Here is a 21,573-nt window from a genome sequence, read left to right on the forward strand (position 1 = left end):
AACGGGATGACAGATATACTTGCTCTAACTCAAACGTGTAATACTCGCAGATCGTACGGCGCTACTCTCTTCGTCGATGAGATCGCAAGAAAGAATGAATTTTCGTCCCAATGATGCCACAGAGGAAAACTATGATGGGGTGTGTCCAAAGACACGAGATCATCGGATTCGTCGAGTACAGCCCTCGTTCCGAAAGTAAGGGAAATTGACGTCGCTGTCAATTGGTCAATTTGGGACAAAGACTGCCTGTCCGTTTGAAGAATCTTAATTACCAAAAAAAACCCAGGTTTCATAGCGGGTCCTCAGGCTAACTGAACTTGTACTGTGTAAGTGCCTCAATATCTGGTATTCATAGTCCGAAGGAACCGTTGGCATGTTTTACTGTCAGGTACCTCTATGGGTATTTCTTTTAACGAGAGTCATACTATCACTCCACACCTTTGTTAGACGAAGCGCCCGTCCCGTTGACCGCGACTACGTTCGGCGACTGATGGTCGCCTTGAGCCCAAGTTTATTGTCACAAATCGCAAACAAATGCAGTTGGGCAGAATGACGGCAAGTTGTTTAATTACAACTGTAAACTTTAATTACAATTTTACGGATTTTCCCGAAGTTCCAGAGGGAAGGCTCCGGTGTCCTTTCATATATAATTAATAACGAAAATCGTAGTGCTATATTCTGGCTTGCTGATATACCTAGTGGATAATCGACTGTTCAAATACTTTGATGTTCGTGGAGAGTGTGCTTGGAATAAATATTTTCTAATTTCTATGTCCATGAATTTCCAGATTCTCGGGTCTCAACTTTGACAATATAGTCGCGACTGCAATGTCTCGTAACAACGTTGTTAATGAAATTTCGAAACATTTCATACAATACACAAGATATATTCGTAGAAAGATTTCTATAAAAACATTCAAATATTTTCTTCAATTACTGTATTTAGTCGCATAGACGTAAAAACTAACAGCTGTAAAGACAGCAGTGTCGCGTAAACTTGGGGGTTGGTTGATAAAAATAAAATAGCTGAGTCGTAACACAACTATCGTCTTTATTTCACAGCACAGGTTTACACAGATCGGAGAGATGTTCACTGTTCGATGGTTTTAATTAACAACGCGGATTAGCTGTTCGCAGCTTCCGTTAGGAAAAGTGAGGGTAACGATGCACGATGTCAATTGGTTATAGGTCGTGTTAATAAACGAAGATAGGAGGAGAAAGTCCCCTACCAACGTGACTAGTAAGTAATATTGTTTGTGGGAAAAACCAGCTTTTTCGTTAGTCGAATATTGGGTTTTTCCCATTAAGTAACTACCTGCTTTTCCCGTAATTAATAATAAATTAACAAACAGATAACAGAAATAATAAACTTAAAAAGTTTAGGTTTATGGTCGGTCCCTGGGGTAATTGAGGGTACGGACTGAAGACCTGCACAAATTCTGCCTCTAATAAGAATTGACGTTACAGCAGCAACGTTAACAACCCGAAGAGAATTTCATTTACATTTAAGACGAGCCTACCAACAGGTCAACAATACAATCAGACCTGGCAGTGGTCCGTTTTTCTACCTAACTCTCTTTTCTTCGTAAATCATTTCTCTCCCGAGGATTCGTAAAAAAGTGAAATGAAAGGAGCATCAGGATATTTTCCAATATTCCTTCTTGCCTGCTCATAGACCATGCAACGTCGTTGGAAATAAGGATAGAACGTAAAACGAGAAATCTGCTTTTGTTTCTGGAAGATCGCCGTAGGTACTTGCACATATTAACTCGATTTCACACTGAGATCTTTGACACCATCGAGTGCTTTTGCTAAGATATTTTTAAATATCCGAAGGTCTAGAATATCGCTTATATTCTTATTTCTAAACTGCGAATGTTCATTCAAATTCGCATCTCTACGAGGACAACTAAAAAGAATAGAATGTAGGCAGAGACTTCTTTCATCCGGTAAATATTACAACAAGCATAGTGCTTCCATGTATATCCGGTGCATAGTGAGTGAGTAAAAACTACCGTTTGAAATAACTCATTGTCCATTGACTTTATGAAGCGAAATTTATCGCGTTTAAGCAGTCTGCTGTGATATGAGTACACTTAAATCTTCCAATAGTTTATATTTTTTGAGATATCAAGGTGACTGAGAGTTTTAACGACCATCGTAAACTCTTAATAACGTCAGTCGATTCAGCTGGATATTCTCTACAAAAAAGAATCGATATATTTACAGTGAAAAAAATCTTTGGTTTAGCAGATATTTTAATACCTCAATTTGCGAATGTACGAAAGACAAAGCAACGTAAAACATAGGAATACCGCCTCGCGTCTTTGCTTCTCTTTCATACATTAAATTTGACAATTCAAAATCAAAATAGCTGCTAAACCGATCGTTTTTCATTGGAATGTCCAGTTGGATCGACTAATGTTATAAAAATATAATACAAAACATTAAAAAATCAACATGTACTCGTCTGACCAAGCTGCTTAAATACAATGACTGTAAACATTTTTCGATGATAATTATTGGTATAATAATAATAATGGTAATTTTTATTGACTCACCTGTATATATTTGCACGTATGTTCTATGGATTTCTGAACCTTCAAATTTTTTGTGAATACATAAAAATGTACGGTCTCGTTATCTCATATCCTGACCTATCCTATTGTATTATAGCGTAACCAAATACCGTACTGAAACACCCAACGTCCTTCGGCAAGTCGATAGTTACTACGATAATTAATCGCTTTCATCGACCACCCTTGACGAGGTTATAACGATATATTGCCCCAAGACGTAATTCAATCAAATTTCTTTTACTCTGAATCCATTGAACAAAACGAGCTAAGCGCTTCAAAGAACACCGACGACAATGTAACGGGCAAATGTTACGTCGCCTCGAGAACACGAGTGCTCCGAAACGAGCTTTTAGGTCCCTGGATAATTCGTTCGAATGCGCGATTCCTGAGAATCTCGATTATTAGTCGACCCTCCGGCGACTTTTCTGGGCTGCTAGTTCCAGGAAGTGTCGCCGGTAGCGATGGGAGCGGAAGGCCGAGCAACAGGGGGGAAGTACAATGCATGCAATTAGTCGTGGCAAGATAATATCGCGAAAGTTGAGAGTTCCTAGACCTTCTTACCACCTACCTACACTTTTAAGCCGGCAATCCACCGGTAAACTACGCTACACTGTGCCGTGCTAAATTTGAAATTATTTGCTTCGATATGCACGTACATAGAGTGGCGGGCAAAGGTTCATGAGGCAAGAGATACAGAGAGACTCTAGAATTCTGCAAAATGGATTTATATTTAATAAGAGCAATGAACGAACGTAGTACGAAGGTTACTAAAATTCATAAACGAAACCTACCACAGCTGTGCTATTAAATTAGCTATCCGGTGGATATTTAAGGAGGTTTTAGAGTCAACGAAGACCGGAAAGAGATGGACGAAACGAATAAAACGGATGGACAGACGGATTTGGAAGAGACGAATACATAAAATTCGTTTGTTTCAAGAACATGAGCTGAACACACAAATAAAACGCTGTACACGGTAAGTGGAAGTTGGTGGAGAACAAGAGACGCAGAAAGAAGGAAAGGGTAAAACGGAAATACAGAGAATCCCGTTCCCACGACGAGTGCTCATCAAGCTGAAAACCGCCGTGTATATGCTCGACCGAACAGTAACAAATCGCACACAGAGTGGCCTCTATTCTAAACAGTCATCCAGTCTAACGAATTAATACTTTCTTTTCGAGAATCGATTAATACTCTTCGCTGAAAACTACTTCAAGTATTGTTCGTTAATACATAGAGATAAAAATGAGCTATTACATGGTAACGATTCAATTACAACGGTCGAACAAAGTGTACATTTTAAAATTAATTGCTCGATCATTCGTTGCCAATTAGACGATAAGAAAACGAATTGGATAGAACAAAACGCAAGACAAACTAAACGATCTACTAATAGGATAAATTAATACTAACAGGTGATTTTTTAAGACTGCAGTATTACTTATAATCAGTGGCGGACTGGCCATTGAAGAGTTTGGGAAAATTTCCTGGACGGGCCGGTAGAAGACGCTCAACGAGTAGAATTTAATTAAGTAGAAATGAAAGGCCAATGATATCGGTAATATCTTGGTAAAAATTTACAAGAGTCTAATGTTACGTCTGTACAATATGCATACAATCGCATACACGTTTATAACTATTCGTTCATCAGCAGCACTCGTCTTTCTGAACACAATATAAAATCACAATATAAAATTGACTTTCTTCGCTGTTCGCATTTATAAATCTCTAAGAACGTTACGTTCTTCTATATTAACAAAAAGTAATTTCTACGCTTTTAACTTAGTTCTAAACATTTATACATTGTACATGTATATATGTATGTATGTACATCTTTATCGATTTTCTACATAGATATACGTACGTCGAGTGGCTGTATGCATGTAGTAAGTATAGCGCAATAGAATCTTATAAGAACATATTATATAATACGTAACATTACTTATATCTAGTATTATACCTAATCCAGTATCGCAATCTTACAAAATTACCGTAGAGATGAACTATACAGATCTGATATACAACAATAAGCAGAATACAAATATCTCAAGAGCGCAAACCACGACTTAGGAAAATATTCTGTAGACATGTAGAAGCATAGAGGCTTGAAAGGATTTGTCACGTACCTGATCCTTAGCGAATTGAAACCACGTGCTGATGATAGCTGGCAGACGGGAGTGATGGTAATGCTTGGTAGTTTTCACGCTGATGAACACGTCGTCGAGATTCGTGGTGAACGGTGCCATGGTCGCAGTCGCGATCGCAGGTGTCACCGAAGATTCCTCGTTGATCAGCATCCTCCTCGAAGCTGGCACTTCCACCAGTACGCTCCTACTGTTCACTTCCACCGTCATCTCGTCGACCCACTATGCAACAATGCCATACACACACATAAATATAAAACCAACCGCGATACGCTCATAATGGATCGGTATTATTTTGTAAACATTGCACGCATAGAACGATAATCTGATCGAGAATTCTTGGAAAAGAAGCGAGCACGTGCACGCGAGCTCACGCAATGTTTACTCTCGCGACGTTCGCGACGAAACAAGTTCGAACTCGATTTACCGTTCGATTAACATAACTGGCTACCGAGAATAGCGCTTCGAGAATAGAACAATTAACACGTCATTTGGAAGTGACATCTCTCTTTATTACTAAAGTCGATTAACCCCTTACCTTATGATCTTTTCTATTGATATAGCAGTTGCATAAAGTATTTGCACATAATCTTATTATCCAAAGAAACGCTTTTCTTTATCAGGTTCAACGTTTCATTTTTATAGTATATCAAATCTTTATCGTTTTATAAAAGTATCTACTACCGAATGATACGAAATTTGATATATTTGAAACTAATTAATTTTATACGTTGAACCGTACTTTATTTACTTCTATTTATATATTTATCTATCTACCTTATTCTATTGTTTTTATTCTTCGTTCCCTTTTCCTTGTTCCATTCTCCGTTAATGCTACTCATCTATTAATTATGCGCTTATTTTGTTTAATGTTGTTGTACCAGAGGATTCTCACTCGTTGAATTAATAAATTACTAATGTAATTACTAATGTGCAAATACTTTTCCTATCCACCGTGGGTATTGCTATTAACCTTGATAATTTGTTGGTTTAACACTCTAAAGCGGAGTACTGAAATATTATATGCAATTTGTATTCACTAATCGATCAGTGATCTGAAATAAAGGGGTTAAAAATTGAACTTTGGTAGTAGACGCCACGTCTTGTTATTAAGATTAAGAATAATCGCTAACATATGTAAGACAAATTAAAACGTTTACCTGACGGGGTGCAACAGCCTGATAAAGAAGAATGGTAGCATAAGCAGTGGCGAGAACAAGTGCCAACGCCTGGAGACCTCGTCTAGTCGGCAGGCTACGGGGCATTTTAGCACTTCCGGTGCCGGCGTATCCCGCGCCAATCACCGACAATCGAGCCTGTGGCCCACCGCCACCGAATTTCACCGACCGCCCCTCTTCCTCGTGATTTTCACGTTTTTCTCGAACTCCAACGATCAACGGCAACCACCTTGCATCGTTCCCCTCCTTCTGCCGCGTGAAAAATACGCCAGTCATAACATACAAAAGTAATCACGTTCCCGCGCGTCACTCCCGTGTTACTCTTTCAAAATATCGAATAAATCGTTCGCTTTTGATAATCAAATCTAGCCTACTTGTCGTACGAAACGATCGCGTCTGCGCATGACAATGAATAACGTAAACTGTAACTCGATTCACTGTAATACACGATCACGAATGTCCCATCGAAAGTTCCTTCTTGTCACTTTGTAAATTAACTGAAAGGATAACCTGCAAAATTTCGGTTATTCCGTTATATTTAATTATCGATGACACCACCAATGTCATCGTTCCGTTTCGCGTTAATTTGTTGTTGATTCGGTCAACGATTTATGAAAATCGATTAAAACTTCGAAATCGATATCTCTGTTTGAAGAATTATAGATTTCAATTGAACGATAATCTCGTGTTTCAAACAATTCGTCTTGCGAATCTATCATGAAAAACTATATAATACTTTTGTAAATTGATTATAATCGATTGTTTGTTTTTTTTGTATCGTTGTACTATAAATTTCAGGACAACCTGTAGAAGAGCAGCGAGTGTTTGACAATCAAATGGTTGTCACACGGGAACGCTTTTGTGAAGCGGAGATATACGAAGAGTCACGAGGCGAACACGCACCAAAACGTAATACTGCACGGCGCGCGACAAGCCACCGACTGAACACATGGCCAGTCGTCGTGACTACGCTGTAAACATCGCCATAGCAGCCACTTGGCCGGCGTGGTGGGAGAGCGACCTGGAGAGTGGCACAATGTCTAAAACGAATGAGAAGGGGGGCGCGTTTTAAATAGAGCACCGCCTCTTCGTTGTACGTTGATCCGATTAATAACTTAATAAATTTCTATATCGATTAGAAATCAATAAACAATAAATGAAATAAGCAATTGTAAAAATTATTACCTTACTTTGCTTTCATTTTTTAATAAATAAACATTGTGTGTTAACTTCTGGTTTATAACTTAACTTGTTTATACACTCTGCATTCTTGAATCTGGATCTTTTGTTTATAAAATACATTTTTTATACAGTTGTTTTATTTATCTGAATTGACTTTCGTTCATTGTTTCTTTCATATATCTTTTATATGTAATGAAGATAAGGTATCAATTGCAAAATATTTGAAATATTATATACGTTATATAAATATGTTACTGTTATTTTGGATAAATTCATTCTAAAAATTTCAGAGGATGTGTGTTTACAGGTGTAAAGTTATTAATATGAGTATCACAGGTCAGGTGTAGATTCCTTCATAAAAGACTGCTTATATTTTTGTATTACAATATTTAATTATTAAGATCGTCAATATTTACATTTGTACATGATTCAATGCACTTTACAGTATAAGAAAAAAATTAAAACAGACAATCGTAAGTACTTCATCATGAGCGTCCATTCGAGCTATAGTTACATCTCCTGATCACAAATCGATAAAAATCGTCTATTTCAACTTCAAACATACGATCATCTTTCACTTTAACAAATGTCTTTTGTATCATCAAATTAGGATTTGTTACAAATTTTCTCTGCATTTGTAAATCAATATTCCTAATTGCGACAGAAGATACATTTCTATCCCAATGATTCCAAGCTTCTTCTCCTTTATTTTAAATAAATACATCTGACGCAATCGTCATAATAGCTGCCACTTTGCACTCTTTAAAATCCAACTGTATGTACGTTCATCGCACATCATTCACGTTGCTCTTCGACGTAAAAGAACTATACTATTGTACAACTTAATCGCAGGTCCGAGACGCAATCCCAATAGCGATATCAAATCCTCCTGAGTCAGCATTAAAAATGCTTCACCATCAATATTCTATAAACATTAAATACGAGATTAAACAGTTTGAATATAATAAATTGTATTACATTCCATTCTTTTTTTTTTTTTTTAAATACTTACGTGCTGCCTAAAGATATTTGCTACTTCTTTACAATTGGGAAGGCTCTGTATAAATTTGATAACTTCTTCGTTCGACCACCTTCGAGGATTCGTGTTCTGTTTCGCTACTACCCTGTTTAAAGCATTGCTATGTTTCGCCCATATATGCGGCGAATCCGGTAACGGATTATATCCAGGATTGTAAACGGATTGATACAATTCTGTACGTAATTGTTTATCAGGCATATTTGCAGCATAGGGTATAGTAGTTAGCGACGAGTCACCATATGAATTCGAAAGGGAATATAAAGGTTCTTCAGAAACCTGTCGTCTATAAAAGTATAAAAATATACAAGTTAGTTATAGATACATGTACGTTTATAAATGCAAGAAATATAGTCATGAGTGAACCTTTTCTTTCTCTTTCTTAAAAGTTCGTCATCATCCGTTTGTCCGTCACTGTGATGATGTTTCGATTTACTAGACCTGTAAATTATGAATTACTCATATACATAGCAATTACAACAATGTATAATATAATGCAGAATATTTGTATAGCTTACTTTTCCGAATTTTCTGATTTGTCATTCTTGTCAGAGAAATCTCCATCTTCTTGTTTAATGTCTTTCTCAGTCTTCATTAATCTTTCCTCCGAAAACAATGGCTTCTCCAATTTCTCAGACTTTTCCATTTTTATTTTGTCTGCTTTTTCTAATTTTGGTCTATCCTGTACATCATCTTCAAAGTCGCAAGTCTCGTGCTTCAGATTAAGTCTATCGGCTAATTGCCTAACTTTATGAAGATTCTGAGGTGAATACGGACATCCAGATGCAGAGTTATGCGTTGCATATTTAGGCCCTTTTACATGCCCTATTCCTTTACAGCCATACGTTCCACACTCAGGCCTGTCATTTAAGTTATCTGGAGCTATAGGAGACAGTAATATATATTTAGAGTAAGAATATAAAAACACGAGAGGTATAAAAATATTTAAAAAATTTTTACTTAATGGTGGTTCCAAAGGATGACCCGTTTTCATACACCAACCCATGGGATGTATGTCAGGGGAATCGTCGTCGACCCAATAAGCATGATTTTCTGGCCATCCATCGAATCGTATTTTTAGCCTGTAAAACAAAACTATATAATTGTACTGCGCTCCACTTAATTTTAAGATAAAAATAAATATTTGTAATTTACATACATATGATCTTTTACGTCTTCAACTGTTGCTACCCTTATAAGTTGAGGCACGCGTTTATCAACCGCTTCTAATTTCATTCCACGCTTAAATCCGCAAGGTGGTCGTTGTTTAAAAGCTCTCGCTGGCGCGACCATGGAACGGCTTTCCCTAAGATACGCATCCCATGTGAAAGATTTAGGGTCTTTATAATCTGAAACAATAGATTCGAATTTTTACATGCATAGTTTTTTCCGGAAGAAGATACAAAAATATAAAAATCGAATACATATTATTTCGCTTACTATTTGGTGGCGTTAGACTATGACCATTATGATGACACCATCCCACTGGATGAATGTATGGAGAACTTGCATCCGCCCAATAATCATACACTTCATCCCAAGAATCAAAATGAACTAATATACGGGAATCCATTAGGCCTGCTATGCTTGCTACACAAACCAAAGAAGAATGCTTCCTATCTACCGCTTCTAATTTCATTCCTACGCGGAAACCAGTTGGACATACTGACTAAAATAGTAAGATATATTGGTGAAGTTCATGAAGTTAAAAAATAAATCGTTTGATTAAAAATTGATTGGCACTTACACTTTTATTTGAAAAAATATTTTTTGGCGTTGCAGTAGCTTTGCAAATTTTTAGATATGCGTTCCAATTAAAATTACTAGCTACGTAACCTTTCGGTGGGTCTAATCGATGTCCATTCTTTTCTGACCAGCCAACCGGGAAGATATCCATACTGTCTGCGTTTACCCAAAAATCGTAATTTTCTGCATATCCATCGAAATGCAAACGTATTCGATAACCTGGAATTATCCAAATAAATAAACTGAGTATGTTGTTATAGACTGAATATAAGAAGAAGAAAGTGAAATAACTTACCTACTACTTCAACAACCGTAAGAACACAATATCGTGATGGGTGTTCAGGATCTATTCCTTCTAATTTCATTCCAACTTTGAAATGATTTTTTGCATACGGGAAGGGGTCTTTGAATAATTTAACGGGTGCTGCTTTTGCTTTACAATGTTCAAGATACTTAGACCATGAAAATCCGAGTTTGCCTGTCTGCCAAGGATACTGAATACAGAGACACATTTATAAGCAGTATGTTTCAATGATTGTAAAAGGAAAATTTAGTCACAAGTACCTTCGACTCAGTGTTATCTCCTTGACTCTCTTCATCTATTCCTGTAATAGTATCCTTTGTATCCTCGTCTGTCTCAGATTTCACCTTCTCTTGTCCTTTGTCTTCAGATTTCTCTTCTATTTCTTTAGACTGTTGCTGTTCTTGAAGTAATCTTTTACGTTTCCGTTTCGCGCGTAGATCTCTGTCAATAAAATAAAAATAAACTTATAAAAAAAGTATATATTTAATTAAATATTAGAAAACTTTATATCGAACAACATACTTCAAGTCTTTTTCTTTTCGCGTCGGAGGCTGTTTCTTGGCTTCTATTATTTCCGTACATGATGGACCACACGATATCGGACTTTCAAATTCTGCAGCTAATCCGTAACATCCACAGCCTTCACAATGGTACATTGTATCCGCCGAAACAGTCCTCGATTTTCTATCATCGGCTATTATAAAAATAAACTCGGTCACATTCGAATGAAATCTTCCTCCACTCCTTGAAAGAAAATATGCATATTCACATTGTTAATACTTACGTTTCTTTTCGTTGTTTATATTATTAACAGTTACAGGGGTAGACTTGGAAGAATTCTGTGTCGAACAAACATTCTCTTTGTCACCAATGCAATCTTTACCTTGTTTGTTGTTTTCGTCTTCATCTACTACTTCCATAATACCAAATTCATTCATACAAAACTATGAAATATAATAAATTTATTCGCTATTTTATTAACCATGACATCAAAAATTAATTTTCTAATGTTATATGGTCATACCTTTAATGTACTTCCTGGAAGAGTACCAACACCATCCTTCCAATCTAAAACTTTCGCCGCATCGAAATTAGAATCGTTATGTGTTGCATTTAAATGATCTTTCAAGTCTTCATGATTACTTATATTAATCTTACTATCACTTTTATTGTCTGTTAATGATTCAATGCCACAGCTTGTGCGTGTTTTAATAATTTCGATTTTTATATCGTCATCGACATTAGTATTAGTAGTAAGTTTCACAGTTTTATCTTCACTAGGAACTACTTTAATCAATGTAATGTCATCATCATTTTGCACTTTCTTATCCTTATCTTGTTCTGATTCCGGACTACTTAGTGCATAGCTTACATCAACTATACTCTCTTGAGTAGACTTTGGAAGATTTTGTTTTTTCATTCGTTTTTCACTCGATCCTCTTAATATATTGCTTATCGTCTTTTTTCGCTTCTCAGGCATACCAGCGTCGTCTTTTTTCGGAATAGGGGTAATAACTGCGGAATCTGGATTTTCTGTAATTTTTATACTGTCTGTAGAATTGTTATTTCCTTTATTTGCGTTTAGTAAACTCATTTTTGCAATAGGATGCAAAGGAGGTGGATGTGTAGCCGAATTTGTAGTTTTTGACTCCCGTAATACTATAATATAAAAAGAAGGGAATAGTTAATTCAAATTTAACAATACAATGAAGTACGCTTTCAAGTATTTACCTGTAATAGTTCCTTTACTTTCTGCATTAATTTGGCCATTGTTAATTTTTAAATTAAACATATTGGATTTAGTAGGTCCACTTTGTTGGGGTATGCTGACTGGTAATAATAAATTAGCCATGTGTTTCGGAGGTTGACTTTGAGATCCTGTAGTAGTACTAGTCGAAGTTTGAGCTAACTGTGATATAACTGGTGCTATCACTAATTTTGGTTTAGCTATCTGAGTTGTAGTTAGAGCTCCTAATAAATTATATGAAAAAGCAAATTAAGATTACATCAATAAAAAGTATCCTTTTTATTACTCATAATTTTATTATGAAAATAAAATAGTCACCTGCTGGAATAACAACAGATTCCCGCGATTTATTTGGTTTAATGAGAGTTCCAAGATATGCAAAGGTATGCTTGCCTGCTTGTGCATTGGTTTGATTTCCTTGAGTGGTACTTAAGGGCACTATCTGAGCAGTAGATGCATTGGACTTTCTAAGCAATATATGTTTCTGCCCTTGCGAATTAGTTGTGGTACTGACAGTATTAATTGGTCGATGGATTACAATATGTTGTTTATTCTGAGAAGTAGTAACCTGACTTGGCCCTTGTATAAACACTTTGTTCTGTCCAGTAACAATCTGTAATTAAAATAAAATAAATAGTTCATTGATGACATTAAAATAATTTACAAATCACCAAAAAATTGATTAAATAAACTTGATGTCTTAATACAATTTAATCGTGTGTCATTTGATCATTAAAAATTGTCTAATTTTGTGCCACTCCGTACATATTTACAAATTTGTGTCTTTAAGAAATATTTGAAATATTTTTCATATACTATGATACAATATCTCAATGGTTATAAAAGTAATGTTTAATGTCATTTATATTTTCCTACTTGTTATCCACTATAGCAAGTATATTGAACAGATCTATATTTATTATAAAGGTGTACACTATTCACTGCTATCACCTATACATGGAATCTAATAGGATTTTACACTCTACATGTGTATATTCCATATTCACTTACATATGAAATAATAAAACTATAGTTAACAGTACATTCTTAAAGTACCACAACTATACTGGATCATTTTATATAATTATAGGTTACTCTGACCTATATACTATAACTATACACTTTATTGTACTATACAGTATAATATATTATTCTACTTATGTAAGATTATAAAATTATGAATATTAAAAATATATTCAAATTTTATTATAAAATTTTTTTGGTGTTATATTATATTTAATATGAAGAGAAAATAATATTCTGTCCTGAAAACTCAAGCTATCTCATTCAAGATAAGGATATTAACAAATTACCTGATTATTGACTGGATTGATAATAGCAGCCAATTGAGTAGCATTAGGTGAAACCAAAGTCTGATTTGTGGTTGTTGGTGGAGCCGAACGTAATTTACTTTGTTGAATGTATAATAAAGGCATAACGGGTGTTGTTGGATCATCTGACTGAGGAATCTCCGTACTACTATTCTCATCTACATCATCTACTACTATTTCTTCTTCCATTCTGTTGAAAAAACATAATACAATATATTTTTATAAATTGTATAAAGAAACTCACTTTGTACATTTAACGATTCAAATCATCATAAGAACATTCAAGAACATCAATCAACATCATATTCTCAGAAAATTCTGTTTACTTATTTATATTATATTATAACACAAATGTATAAAAACATAACTAAAAGATTAAAAGATAAAAGCAACTTAAATGATCTAATCATTTAAATCTTATCTATACTTAAAAAATTGATTTTTGAAAGTTGTTCTAAAAAAAAAAAACGATTGAATAGGCAAAATGATAACAAAACATCTTTTTATTAAAAAATGAATTAATATCTAAAGAATGTCGTACGATGAATGGAATGAAAAAAAATAGACAAGTGAAAATATTTTGTAATTCTACAAACCTAACAGTATATAATATAATATCTCCTATCACCAAGTAGAATTGTTGCTAGTTACATAATTTGCAAATAACTGCAATTTTTGAATATACAAAGTTTAATAACTAATGCAATGGTATCCCGGATAGCCATAACTGGGCGTTAAGAGAATCACCAACACGATTTGAAACGCGCGCCGAACAAATATCGTTCAGTGTAGTTACGTTATTAATTTTCACGCTTTCAAATGCATCAGTTAGCCAACAATTTATTCCATACATTCTATGGAACACCATAAATCCTCGGAAGTTAAAAGTTTCAACAGTTACACCGCAGATATTTTTATTGAAGCACTTTTGCAAATCGTTCAACGCGCATCACGAATCACTTGAAGAACACAACGCGCACGCACGCACACTTTTCACTGAAATAAGGGGATGGATCAAACTATATAAAACTGATCATCTCTTGCGGGATTCCCAGGGATTCTCAGGGTAACGCAAACAATTAACACGACATAAACGAAGAACGAACCAAGTTGAAATCCCAGTGAATTTTAAATGATTAGTTTCACATATTTTTTAAGCGTTCGAGCCTTCGTTCTACGTACGCTACAGCTTATATCCTCATAGGTTCTAACTGTAGTAGCGACGGCGCAACAGGCCGCTTCCTATTGGTTAATCGGAGTTACACTGAAGAGCAAGTTCACAATTTCGACCAATCGTAACATTCTCGATACACTATTAACCGCATCGGATATACAGATTTTTCCCAAGTATGAGTAATTTTGAAATCATTCAAGGATCATGCACTGTCGATCGATAACTATATACCACGTAACAAAGTTTTTTTTTATTTAATCTACTGCCTTTTCGCGGGCAAACTTCTCTCGCCTGCATCCTTTCACGAATCTCCCGCGCAAATATCAACCCAAAAAAAAAAGTAAAACCAATTTGCGTTCCGCTGATCAATGCGAGTTGAACCAAGCTGAATTTTTTTTTAAAACGGCGAGTCACATACTTGTCACTATTTAACAGATTACCGCATTGGATTTTAAAAATTGAAATTCACCAAGGTATCGGTAATTTAATCAAAATGATACGAAATGTATCCGACTCAGACATGCTTTAAGTGTAGTTGTACATGTTAAATTTTATTATTTTATTTTCATAGTTGTTGATTTTGACCAATGGCAGAGGGTTGTCGCGTGACGTCGTATTGTTATCGTGGTTGGATTGGTTAAACGTAGCAGTACGTGTAATTGGTGAAAAGGATTCTGCCTTTGAAACAGTAATTTCCGACGAGCTCTTGATAAAATTATTAAATTTGACGATCAATATTTTCTACTGTACCATACGCGAAAATATCATTTATATTAGTTCATAGAAAATGATAATTGATATATTCATTTCGCACATTAAGCAAATACTCAAGTTTCGATTTCGATATACTTCTGCATTAACCTCTAAAATATAAAAGCTAACATTTTTAATACTCGATATATATTATTGCTCTGTATAATGAATTTACAACTATCAGATTATGATTACAGTACTGGAATTTTATAAATTTACGTCTGAAAGAGGTAAAAATTTGTAAAAAAATATTGTTAGCATCACATTTATTAAAGTTTTTAATAACATATAAACTTGATATAAATTACTAATAACGATAACAATACGACATAAATACGATTTATAAATATATTTTAAATTTGTAAAAAATAGTATAAAGTAGATAATCCTGAATGAAAATAGATTTTTTTTTAATTATACAACGTTAAGATTACGAATACCTTTGTTATTTTATGAGCAATAACAGTAGAATATGTATATTTTAATAAAGTACGAGATATTTAGTCTACGAGGCATCGAGGTTATTAAAAAAGTTTTCAAAGATACGAAGAAAACAAAACTAATTCATTATTTTTACTTTATCGGTATAAATTGATCTTATGAATATGTAGGTATAATCACTATCAAAGCTCCAAGTCATAATATTTTAAGTACATTTCTATATGAGTGGAGCTAAGTTGAAAAAGAATATAAGTAAAGATTATTATGATAATCGTGGTAATTTGTATTAAGAAGTTTGTACACGTTACATTCATTCATAAATACTTTACAACTTTTTGCAAGTACACCAATGCAAGAAGTTACGGGAAGCTTTATAGGTATACTTACTAGGATAAGTGAATGTTGGTCTAACGAATTATGAGCGGTAATTTTAAGGATATAATCTATCGAACGTCGATCGTGAGAAAAAAATTAGTTGACTAACAAACAACTGAATATTTAATGTTATCACTGTCATATTTTACACGCGAACAGCACATTGTAAACATAAGAAATTATATGATAATAAACTCACGTTTTAAAGTTGTCAGTCGCCATCATATGCGAAGAGACGATATCACTCTAACTGCGCATGCGCATCGACCCATGTTGCTTCTGCTGTAAAGGCTCATTCACATTTGTTCGCATAAAATAGAATAAGATAAAAATGTTTCTGTTTCAGAAATATGTATTTAATAGCATGTAATAAAAATTTTTTGGCTATCACCTCTCAAACGTCAAAGTAAATTTAATTTACAAATATAATCTTTTTTCTATGAACAAAATACAACTCGCGTACAATTAATCCACGAATATATAAAGCAACGAATGATCGTAATTATTCTTTCGCTTATTTTCATACAAAAATTATATTAAAAGTTAAAAAATTGTTTTCACTTTCAATTTTGCAAAATAATATTTCAAGTTCTTCGCATCAACCAAATCGAAGTAAAAGTAATTTATGTTTTTGGCCCCGTAAAACAAGAATTAAACGTTACGCTCTTCGGTATCGATCGAAATAAAAAATAGAAGTAGGTAGTATATAACAAATTTAATGGAATTGTCGACTACATTGGGACGCTTATTTCCTGCTGCGCGTCCATAACGACAGTCTCCTTATTTTTAACGTGGCAACTATAAAATTTCCATACGGTATGCATATATTCATCGTAGATTTAATTCACTACAGTAAATTCATTATCACATATTCGAAGAATCGTATAACGATTGAAAAGCGTTCGGTTTACCGAAGCTTAGGAATCGCTTGATTATAAATATGCGCGAATCTATATGTATATGTAAGTATAGATCCATTTACGCATATAAATGTACATACATATTTACGTATTTGAGAAACATATGTCAAAGAGTACGTAAACGCTTGCGCTCGATGTTACACGCCAGTAGAGTCCAAGCTGAGTTTCGGAGCTTGGAGAGTCTTTTCTCACTCGAGTTTCGTTACCATGGTACAGAAATGCTAGCTAATACCGTGCTATAGACTTGCGCCCAATACAAACACTTCCCGCGTATTGTTTTCTGTTTGAAGAGAGAGCTAGAAGAAGAGGGAAATCTCATCGGAGATCTCTCTCTAAACCCTCTTTGTCTTATAGGGATGAAGGCAGGAGGGGAAATGGAAGCCGTGTAAGGGGCATGATAGTATACACAGATCTAACTCCCGTAACGGGAACAAAGCTCTTAGTGAATTTAGCGAACGTTAGTTTGTCCACTAAAGAGCAAGGCGCTTCATGTCAGGAGTATGATTTGTATCCCTTACTATGTTCTGTATTTTACTTTAGTGTATAAACTTTATTGGTATATTCAATAGGTAAAAATAAGACTAAAATGCCATATAGCAAAAAATCTATAAATGCTTTATTAAAAAATTATAACAAAATTATGTAAGTCAATAATCTTCCTCTAACGTGTTGATATATGTATAACGTATATGTTTACTATTCTTAAGCATGATTCTACCAGATTCTACTGTACGAGGATAAACGTACGCTATAAAGAAGTAAGACAAAATCGTTATGAAATTCAGTTTATAGCAAATTCAATAGCACATCGATATTAACTTTGCATTAATAAAGGCGAATGATACTTCGAAATGTATGCGCAAGTATGTACGTTTTAAGTTTCATATTTTTGTTATAACTTTTTGATAAAACATTTATGAACTTTTTGAAACATGATATTTTAGTCCTATTTCTACCTATAGAACACACTGGTAAAGATTGCATAGTAAACTGCGAGACACCCAGTGTATTGCTTTCATTAACCTCTAGATCGTAGCGCTCCATGGCTAGCGACTGATTTGTAAACTACACCTTATGACATTACGAACTTTACCCTCGCCCGTGGTAAGGGGCTCCACCCGTGGCGACGGCACTGTCATACGCTTCGAAAAGGCCGATTAACACGCATACGCGTTTTGAAGGAAAAAGTAAAAAACGGATCGAAAAAGTATTTTGTGCGATCGAGAAAAAATTCGGAAAGATAATAAGGGGCAGGTTGATGCTCGTAATTGATCGAATTTTATTCCGTGAAACTTGTCCGTGGACATGTAACTTATATATATTATATTATGTTATAGAATAGTTGGAAACGTACAATGGCGTAGAGACAGTTCGTGTTTTGTTCTATCAGCTGATGGACTTGATGGATTGTTGTACTTACCAAAACAGAAGACATAAGCAGTAAATCCAGTCTTTTGTCGCAAAATATGTTACGATGCGTGATACTGTGTGCATTATAATAAGCTAACTCGAGGCACCGAAAGATTTTTTTTTCCGACTTAGCATCGACTCCATTATTCACTGTCATTGAGCATAGTGTTTTCATCTGGTAAGGGAACGTTTTGACGAGAACACTGCGAAAATTTTATGTGCATTTCTCTCAAATTTGTAGTATCGATATTTATTTTATACGAATACGTAATTTATTATTTAATTTATGTTATTATTATTGAATACGACTTTCCGCTTTGTAAGACTTAAATATATACTTTATTCGGTTTTGTATGTATATATATGCAACGCACTTTGACGTAATCCTATCATGTTATATTTTGACACGTAAAAGTAGACACACACATTCGCTATCGTATTCATAATAAAATAATATATTTGGTATTGGAATTTCATTCTTATTAGATGAATATATATTTTGGTAGATTATTATTTATCACATTATCCATATTTATATGAACTTTAATAATTGTAAATAATATACTATACTTTGACCTGGTAAGTTATTTTTAAAGTCAAACAACAATACAGTGTTGCGATTGCTATATCGATATAAATCCACTTTGCCTTTAAAAGTTCTCCAATAAAAGTTGTCAATATAGTAACAAAATAATAACTATTATATAAGTGGCAACAAAAATATAATTATATTTAAAGTATGTTACTTTAATATGTTGATATAAGTGCAAAAATATTTAAAAATACAATAAATATTTAATTAACATATTGAATGTTTGTTGCAGAGATCTTTTGTAAACTTGTAACAATGGGGGCAGCTGTAAGCAGTGGACAAAATAACGATGAATTAGTTGATAACTTAATGAAATCTGGATATATAAGAACAAGAAAAGTGGAAAAAGTATTTAGAGCTATTGATAGAGCAGACTATGTTTTACCATCTCACAGAGAAAGAGCTTACAATGATCTTGCCTGGAAACATGGTAACATTCATTTATCTGCACCATGTGTATATAGCGAGGTGATGGAAAGCCTTTCATTGGAACCAGGATTGAGCTTTTTAAATCTTGGATCAGGAACTGGTTATCTCAGTACAATGGCAGGACTCATATTGGGTAAGAACACTGCTCCTTTACTAGATCAATATAAAATATTCGTGATATCTTTGTACCTTTCTTAGACCAACATGGAACAAATCATGGTATTGAGTTGCACGAAGATTGTTTAAATTATGCGTACGAGCGACTAGAAGAATTTAAGCAGAAGTCATTAGCACTGGATGAATTTGATTTCTGTGAACCAGTTTTTATACAAGGTGATGCATAAAGAATTTACTTATATATGACTCCTGTGAGAACAGAAAAGAGTCATGTAACTATACATTTAACAGGGAATTGTCTGAATGTTGCACCTGGTAGGCAGTATGACAGAGTATATTGTGGTGCAGCATGTCCCGAAAATTACGAAGGATTTATTAAACAATTTGTATGTGTCGGAGGTATCCTCGTAATGCCGTTTAAAAATCATTTGCTACGTGTACTCAGAATAGATGAAAATACTTGGATACAGTTTAAAATGCTTCCCGTATCGTTCGCAAAGTTAGTCTTGCCTACTACTTCAGAGCAACCGTTATTCCACTTACGTATGTATATTTATTTATTTTAAAACAAGATAAAAAGAGTAGTATTTGTAAATCATTTTACATTATTATTTGTGTGTATTGCAGCTGAATGTGCTCCATTATCTTTACAAGAACTATGCAGAGGTAAGATCAGGTACTGTTTGCGGAGAAATGTATGGAAGGAACACAAAGATCTGGAAACGAAAAAAGTAATTCTATTAGAACGGCGAAGATTTGGTCCTCCACAGCAAACCCCCTTAACAAGATTTCTAGTTCCTGTGATGAGAGAATCTGATGAATCGGTGTCGGATGAATCAGCGTCAGATGAAGATGATGCACTTACGAGAAGGATATGCATGTTGCTCAGTGTAAACACTGATCCTAGAGATCTGTACGCAACTGCTCAAGTACGAGCTATCTTACTGTGTAACATGAACGAAAGACAGAATAGGCAAGTAGTAAACAGTAATGGTAACGTTGACTGGAACAATCAGAATCCTGAAAATTCTTCGGATAGTGATAAGTCCGTTTCGCGGACAGAAGAATCAAGCAATGTACAGACTACTTCCAATTCGACAGATGCAAAACCTGAGAATAAAGCAGAGGTACAGAATTTCACCAATGTCAGCGAAACCTATTTGAATTTACTGAAACATACTGAAACGTTGTTGAATATAAGTGAAAGTGATAGCGAAACAGAACAGGACGAGACTCTTGTTCAGCGTAAAAAAATGGCTAAACGGGAGAAAACGGACAGCAGTATCGTAGAAGACGTAAACTTGAGCAACGAAGATAATAGCCCTAGATCGAATACCGGTCAGTCAGACTCAGAACCTGTCGATCCTCCGGACATGGCGGAACCGATGGACATCGAACCTTCCAATAGCCCCTGTGACCAAGAAACAATAGAAGCCCGTTACGTGAACAGTAATGCCTTTTCTACGTATATGAAAGAGAAAATACATGAGTTACCATTACCTTTCTCATCAAAGTTGTACCTAAATTATAATCGTAATCTGTAATATAAGTACATTACATACACGAATCATATTAATCTAATTTAAATAAATAAATATATGTATATATATATATATACACATACAGATGACTTAATTTCACGCCAATAGTTTACATGGAATAATCACTGATGTTACTTTCTACATCTTTCTTTGTCTCTTTCTCTCAAACCGAGACTTAACAAGTCCTTGAACCCAAGAGTGCATGATACAGAAATCCATACTATCTTTTATTTAAATCAGCATTACAATTATCTATTCTTATCTTATCTCTTATTTACCTCATTGTGAGTCAGTAGTCATCTCATTATACAAATAATCACGCAACAAAATAAAAATGAATATCATCGTAAGTAATCACCAATATTTTTAAAAATATTTCACATGCACATATCCATCGATATTTACATAAATATAATCCTACTACTTCTTTTTCCCCAGAAATCTTAATGCACACACATACATGCACAGAATTCTTGAACCTTCTGAAAGAACAATCCGATTCCCGAACATGAACAGTCCCTTTGCCTATGTTCCTGTTGTTCTTTCTACAATCTACAGTCATGCAATCCAACAA

General features: G+C 34.5%; 3 protein-coding genes across 14 annotated transcripts in view; 1 reads left to right on the forward strand and 2 right to left on the reverse strand.

The window, feature by feature from the left end:
• The window catches only part of LOC126863638 (fringe glycosyltransferase), a 132,837-nt gene extending 125,970 nt beyond the window's left edge, over positions 1 to 6,867 (reverse strand). The window contains exons 1-3 of one of the 3 annotated variants that reach the window (XM_050614017.1): positions 6,706 to 6,867; positions 5,884 to 6,411; positions 4,706 to 4,945 (exon numbers count right to left, since the gene is read on the reverse strand). In XM_050614017.1, the coding sequence (XP_050469974.1) occupies positions 4,706 to 4,945; positions 5,884 to 6,177 (534 nt within the window). In that variant the 5' untranslated portion in view covers positions 6,178 to 6,411; positions 6,706 to 6,867. Of the gene's footprint in view, positions 1 to 4,705; positions 4,946 to 5,883 lie in introns of all 3 variants that reach the window. The other 2 variants (XM_050614018.1, XM_050614016.1) reach the window with 2 other exon arrangements.
• Positions 6,868 to 7,427: 560 nt separating this feature from the next.
• On the reverse strand, positions 7,428 to 16,319 carry LOC126863598 (lethal(3)malignant brain tumor-like protein 3). 4 transcript variants are annotated; one of them, XM_050613893.1, is made up of 17 exons: positions 16,190 to 16,319; positions 13,230 to 13,437; positions 12,235 to 12,529; positions 11,901 to 12,140; positions 11,194 to 11,828; positions 10,954 to 11,113; positions 10,692 to 10,863; positions 10,430 to 10,610; positions 10,161 to 10,347; positions 9,867 to 10,084; positions 9,560 to 9,788; positions 9,279 to 9,468; positions 9,080 to 9,201; positions 8,638 to 9,001; positions 8,486 to 8,560; positions 8,096 to 8,405; positions 7,428 to 8,008 (listed from the first exon to the last, which is right to left on the reverse strand). In XM_050613893.1, the coding sequence occupies exons 1-17, from the start codon at positions 16,213 to 16,215 to the stop codon at positions 7,883 to 7,885; spliced, it is 3,738 nt and encodes a 1,245-aa protein (XP_050469850.1). In that variant the 5' UTR covers positions 16,216 to 16,319; the 3' UTR covers positions 7,428 to 7,882. The 4 variants fall into 4 exon arrangements, with proteins under 4 accessions (XP_050469850.1, XP_050469849.1, XP_050469852.1 ...); XM_050613892.1 differs by having other exon boundaries at positions 10,161 to 10,359; positions 16,190 to 16,318; XM_050613895.1 differs by lacking the exon at positions 16,190 to 16,319 and adding an exon at positions 16,003 to 16,158 and having other exon boundaries at positions 10,161 to 10,359.
• A 1,636-nt stretch (positions 16,320 to 17,955) lies between these two features.
• On the forward strand, positions 17,956 to 21,093 carry LOC126863628 (protein-L-isoaspartate O-methyltransferase domain-containing protein 1-like). Of its 7 annotated transcripts, none has more exons than XM_050613975.1 (6): positions 18,073 to 18,164; positions 18,248 to 18,498; positions 19,145 to 19,474; positions 19,540 to 19,674; positions 19,750 to 20,001; positions 20,086 to 21,093. In XM_050613975.1, the coding sequence occupies exons 3-6, from the start codon at positions 19,168 to 19,170 to the stop codon at positions 21,000 to 21,002; spliced, it is 1,611 nt and encodes a 536-aa protein (XP_050469932.1). In that variant the 5' UTR covers positions 18,073 to 18,164; positions 18,248 to 18,498; positions 19,145 to 19,167; the 3' UTR covers positions 21,003 to 21,093. The 7 variants fall into 7 exon arrangements, with proteins under 7 accessions (XP_050469933.1, XP_050469930.1, XP_050469932.1 ...); XM_050613974.1 differs by having other exon boundaries at positions 18,078 to 18,174; XM_050613976.1 differs by lacking the exon at positions 18,248 to 18,498 and having other exon boundaries at positions 17,956 to 18,097.
• Positions 21,094 to 21,573: the final 480 nt, after the last annotated feature.

Source organism: Bombus huntii, chromosome 3 (assembly GCF_024542735.1).
Source record: "Bombus huntii isolate Logan2020A chromosome 3, iyBomHunt1.1, whole genome shotgun sequence".
Lineage (NCBI taxonomy): Eukaryota > Metazoa > Arthropoda > Insecta > Hymenoptera > Apidae > Bombus > Bombus huntii.

Excerpts from the sequence above, each read along its gene's own strand:
- LOC126863598 (XM_050613892.1), bottom strand. The coding sequence starts at position 16,215 with ATGATGGCGACTGACAACTTTAAAAC. Across the intron at positions 11,829-11,900 it reads AAGTAAAGGAACTATTACAG|TATTACGGGAGTCAAAAACT; the intron begins GTAAATACTTGA and ends TTTATATTATAG. Across the intron at positions 9,002-9,079 it reads TCCTTTGGAACCACCATTAA|CTCCAGATAACTTAAATGAC; the intron begins GTAAAAATTTTT and ends TGTCTCCTATAG.
- LOC126863628 (XM_050613972.1), top strand. Across the intron at positions 19,475-19,539 it reads AATGGCAGGACTCATATTGG|ACCAACATGGAACAAATCAT; the intron begins GTAAGAACACTG and ends TACCTTTCTTAG. Across the intron at positions 20,002-20,085 it reads GCAACCGTTATTCCACTTAC|CTGAATGTGCTCCATTATCT; the intron begins GTATGTATATTT and ends TGTGTATTGCAG.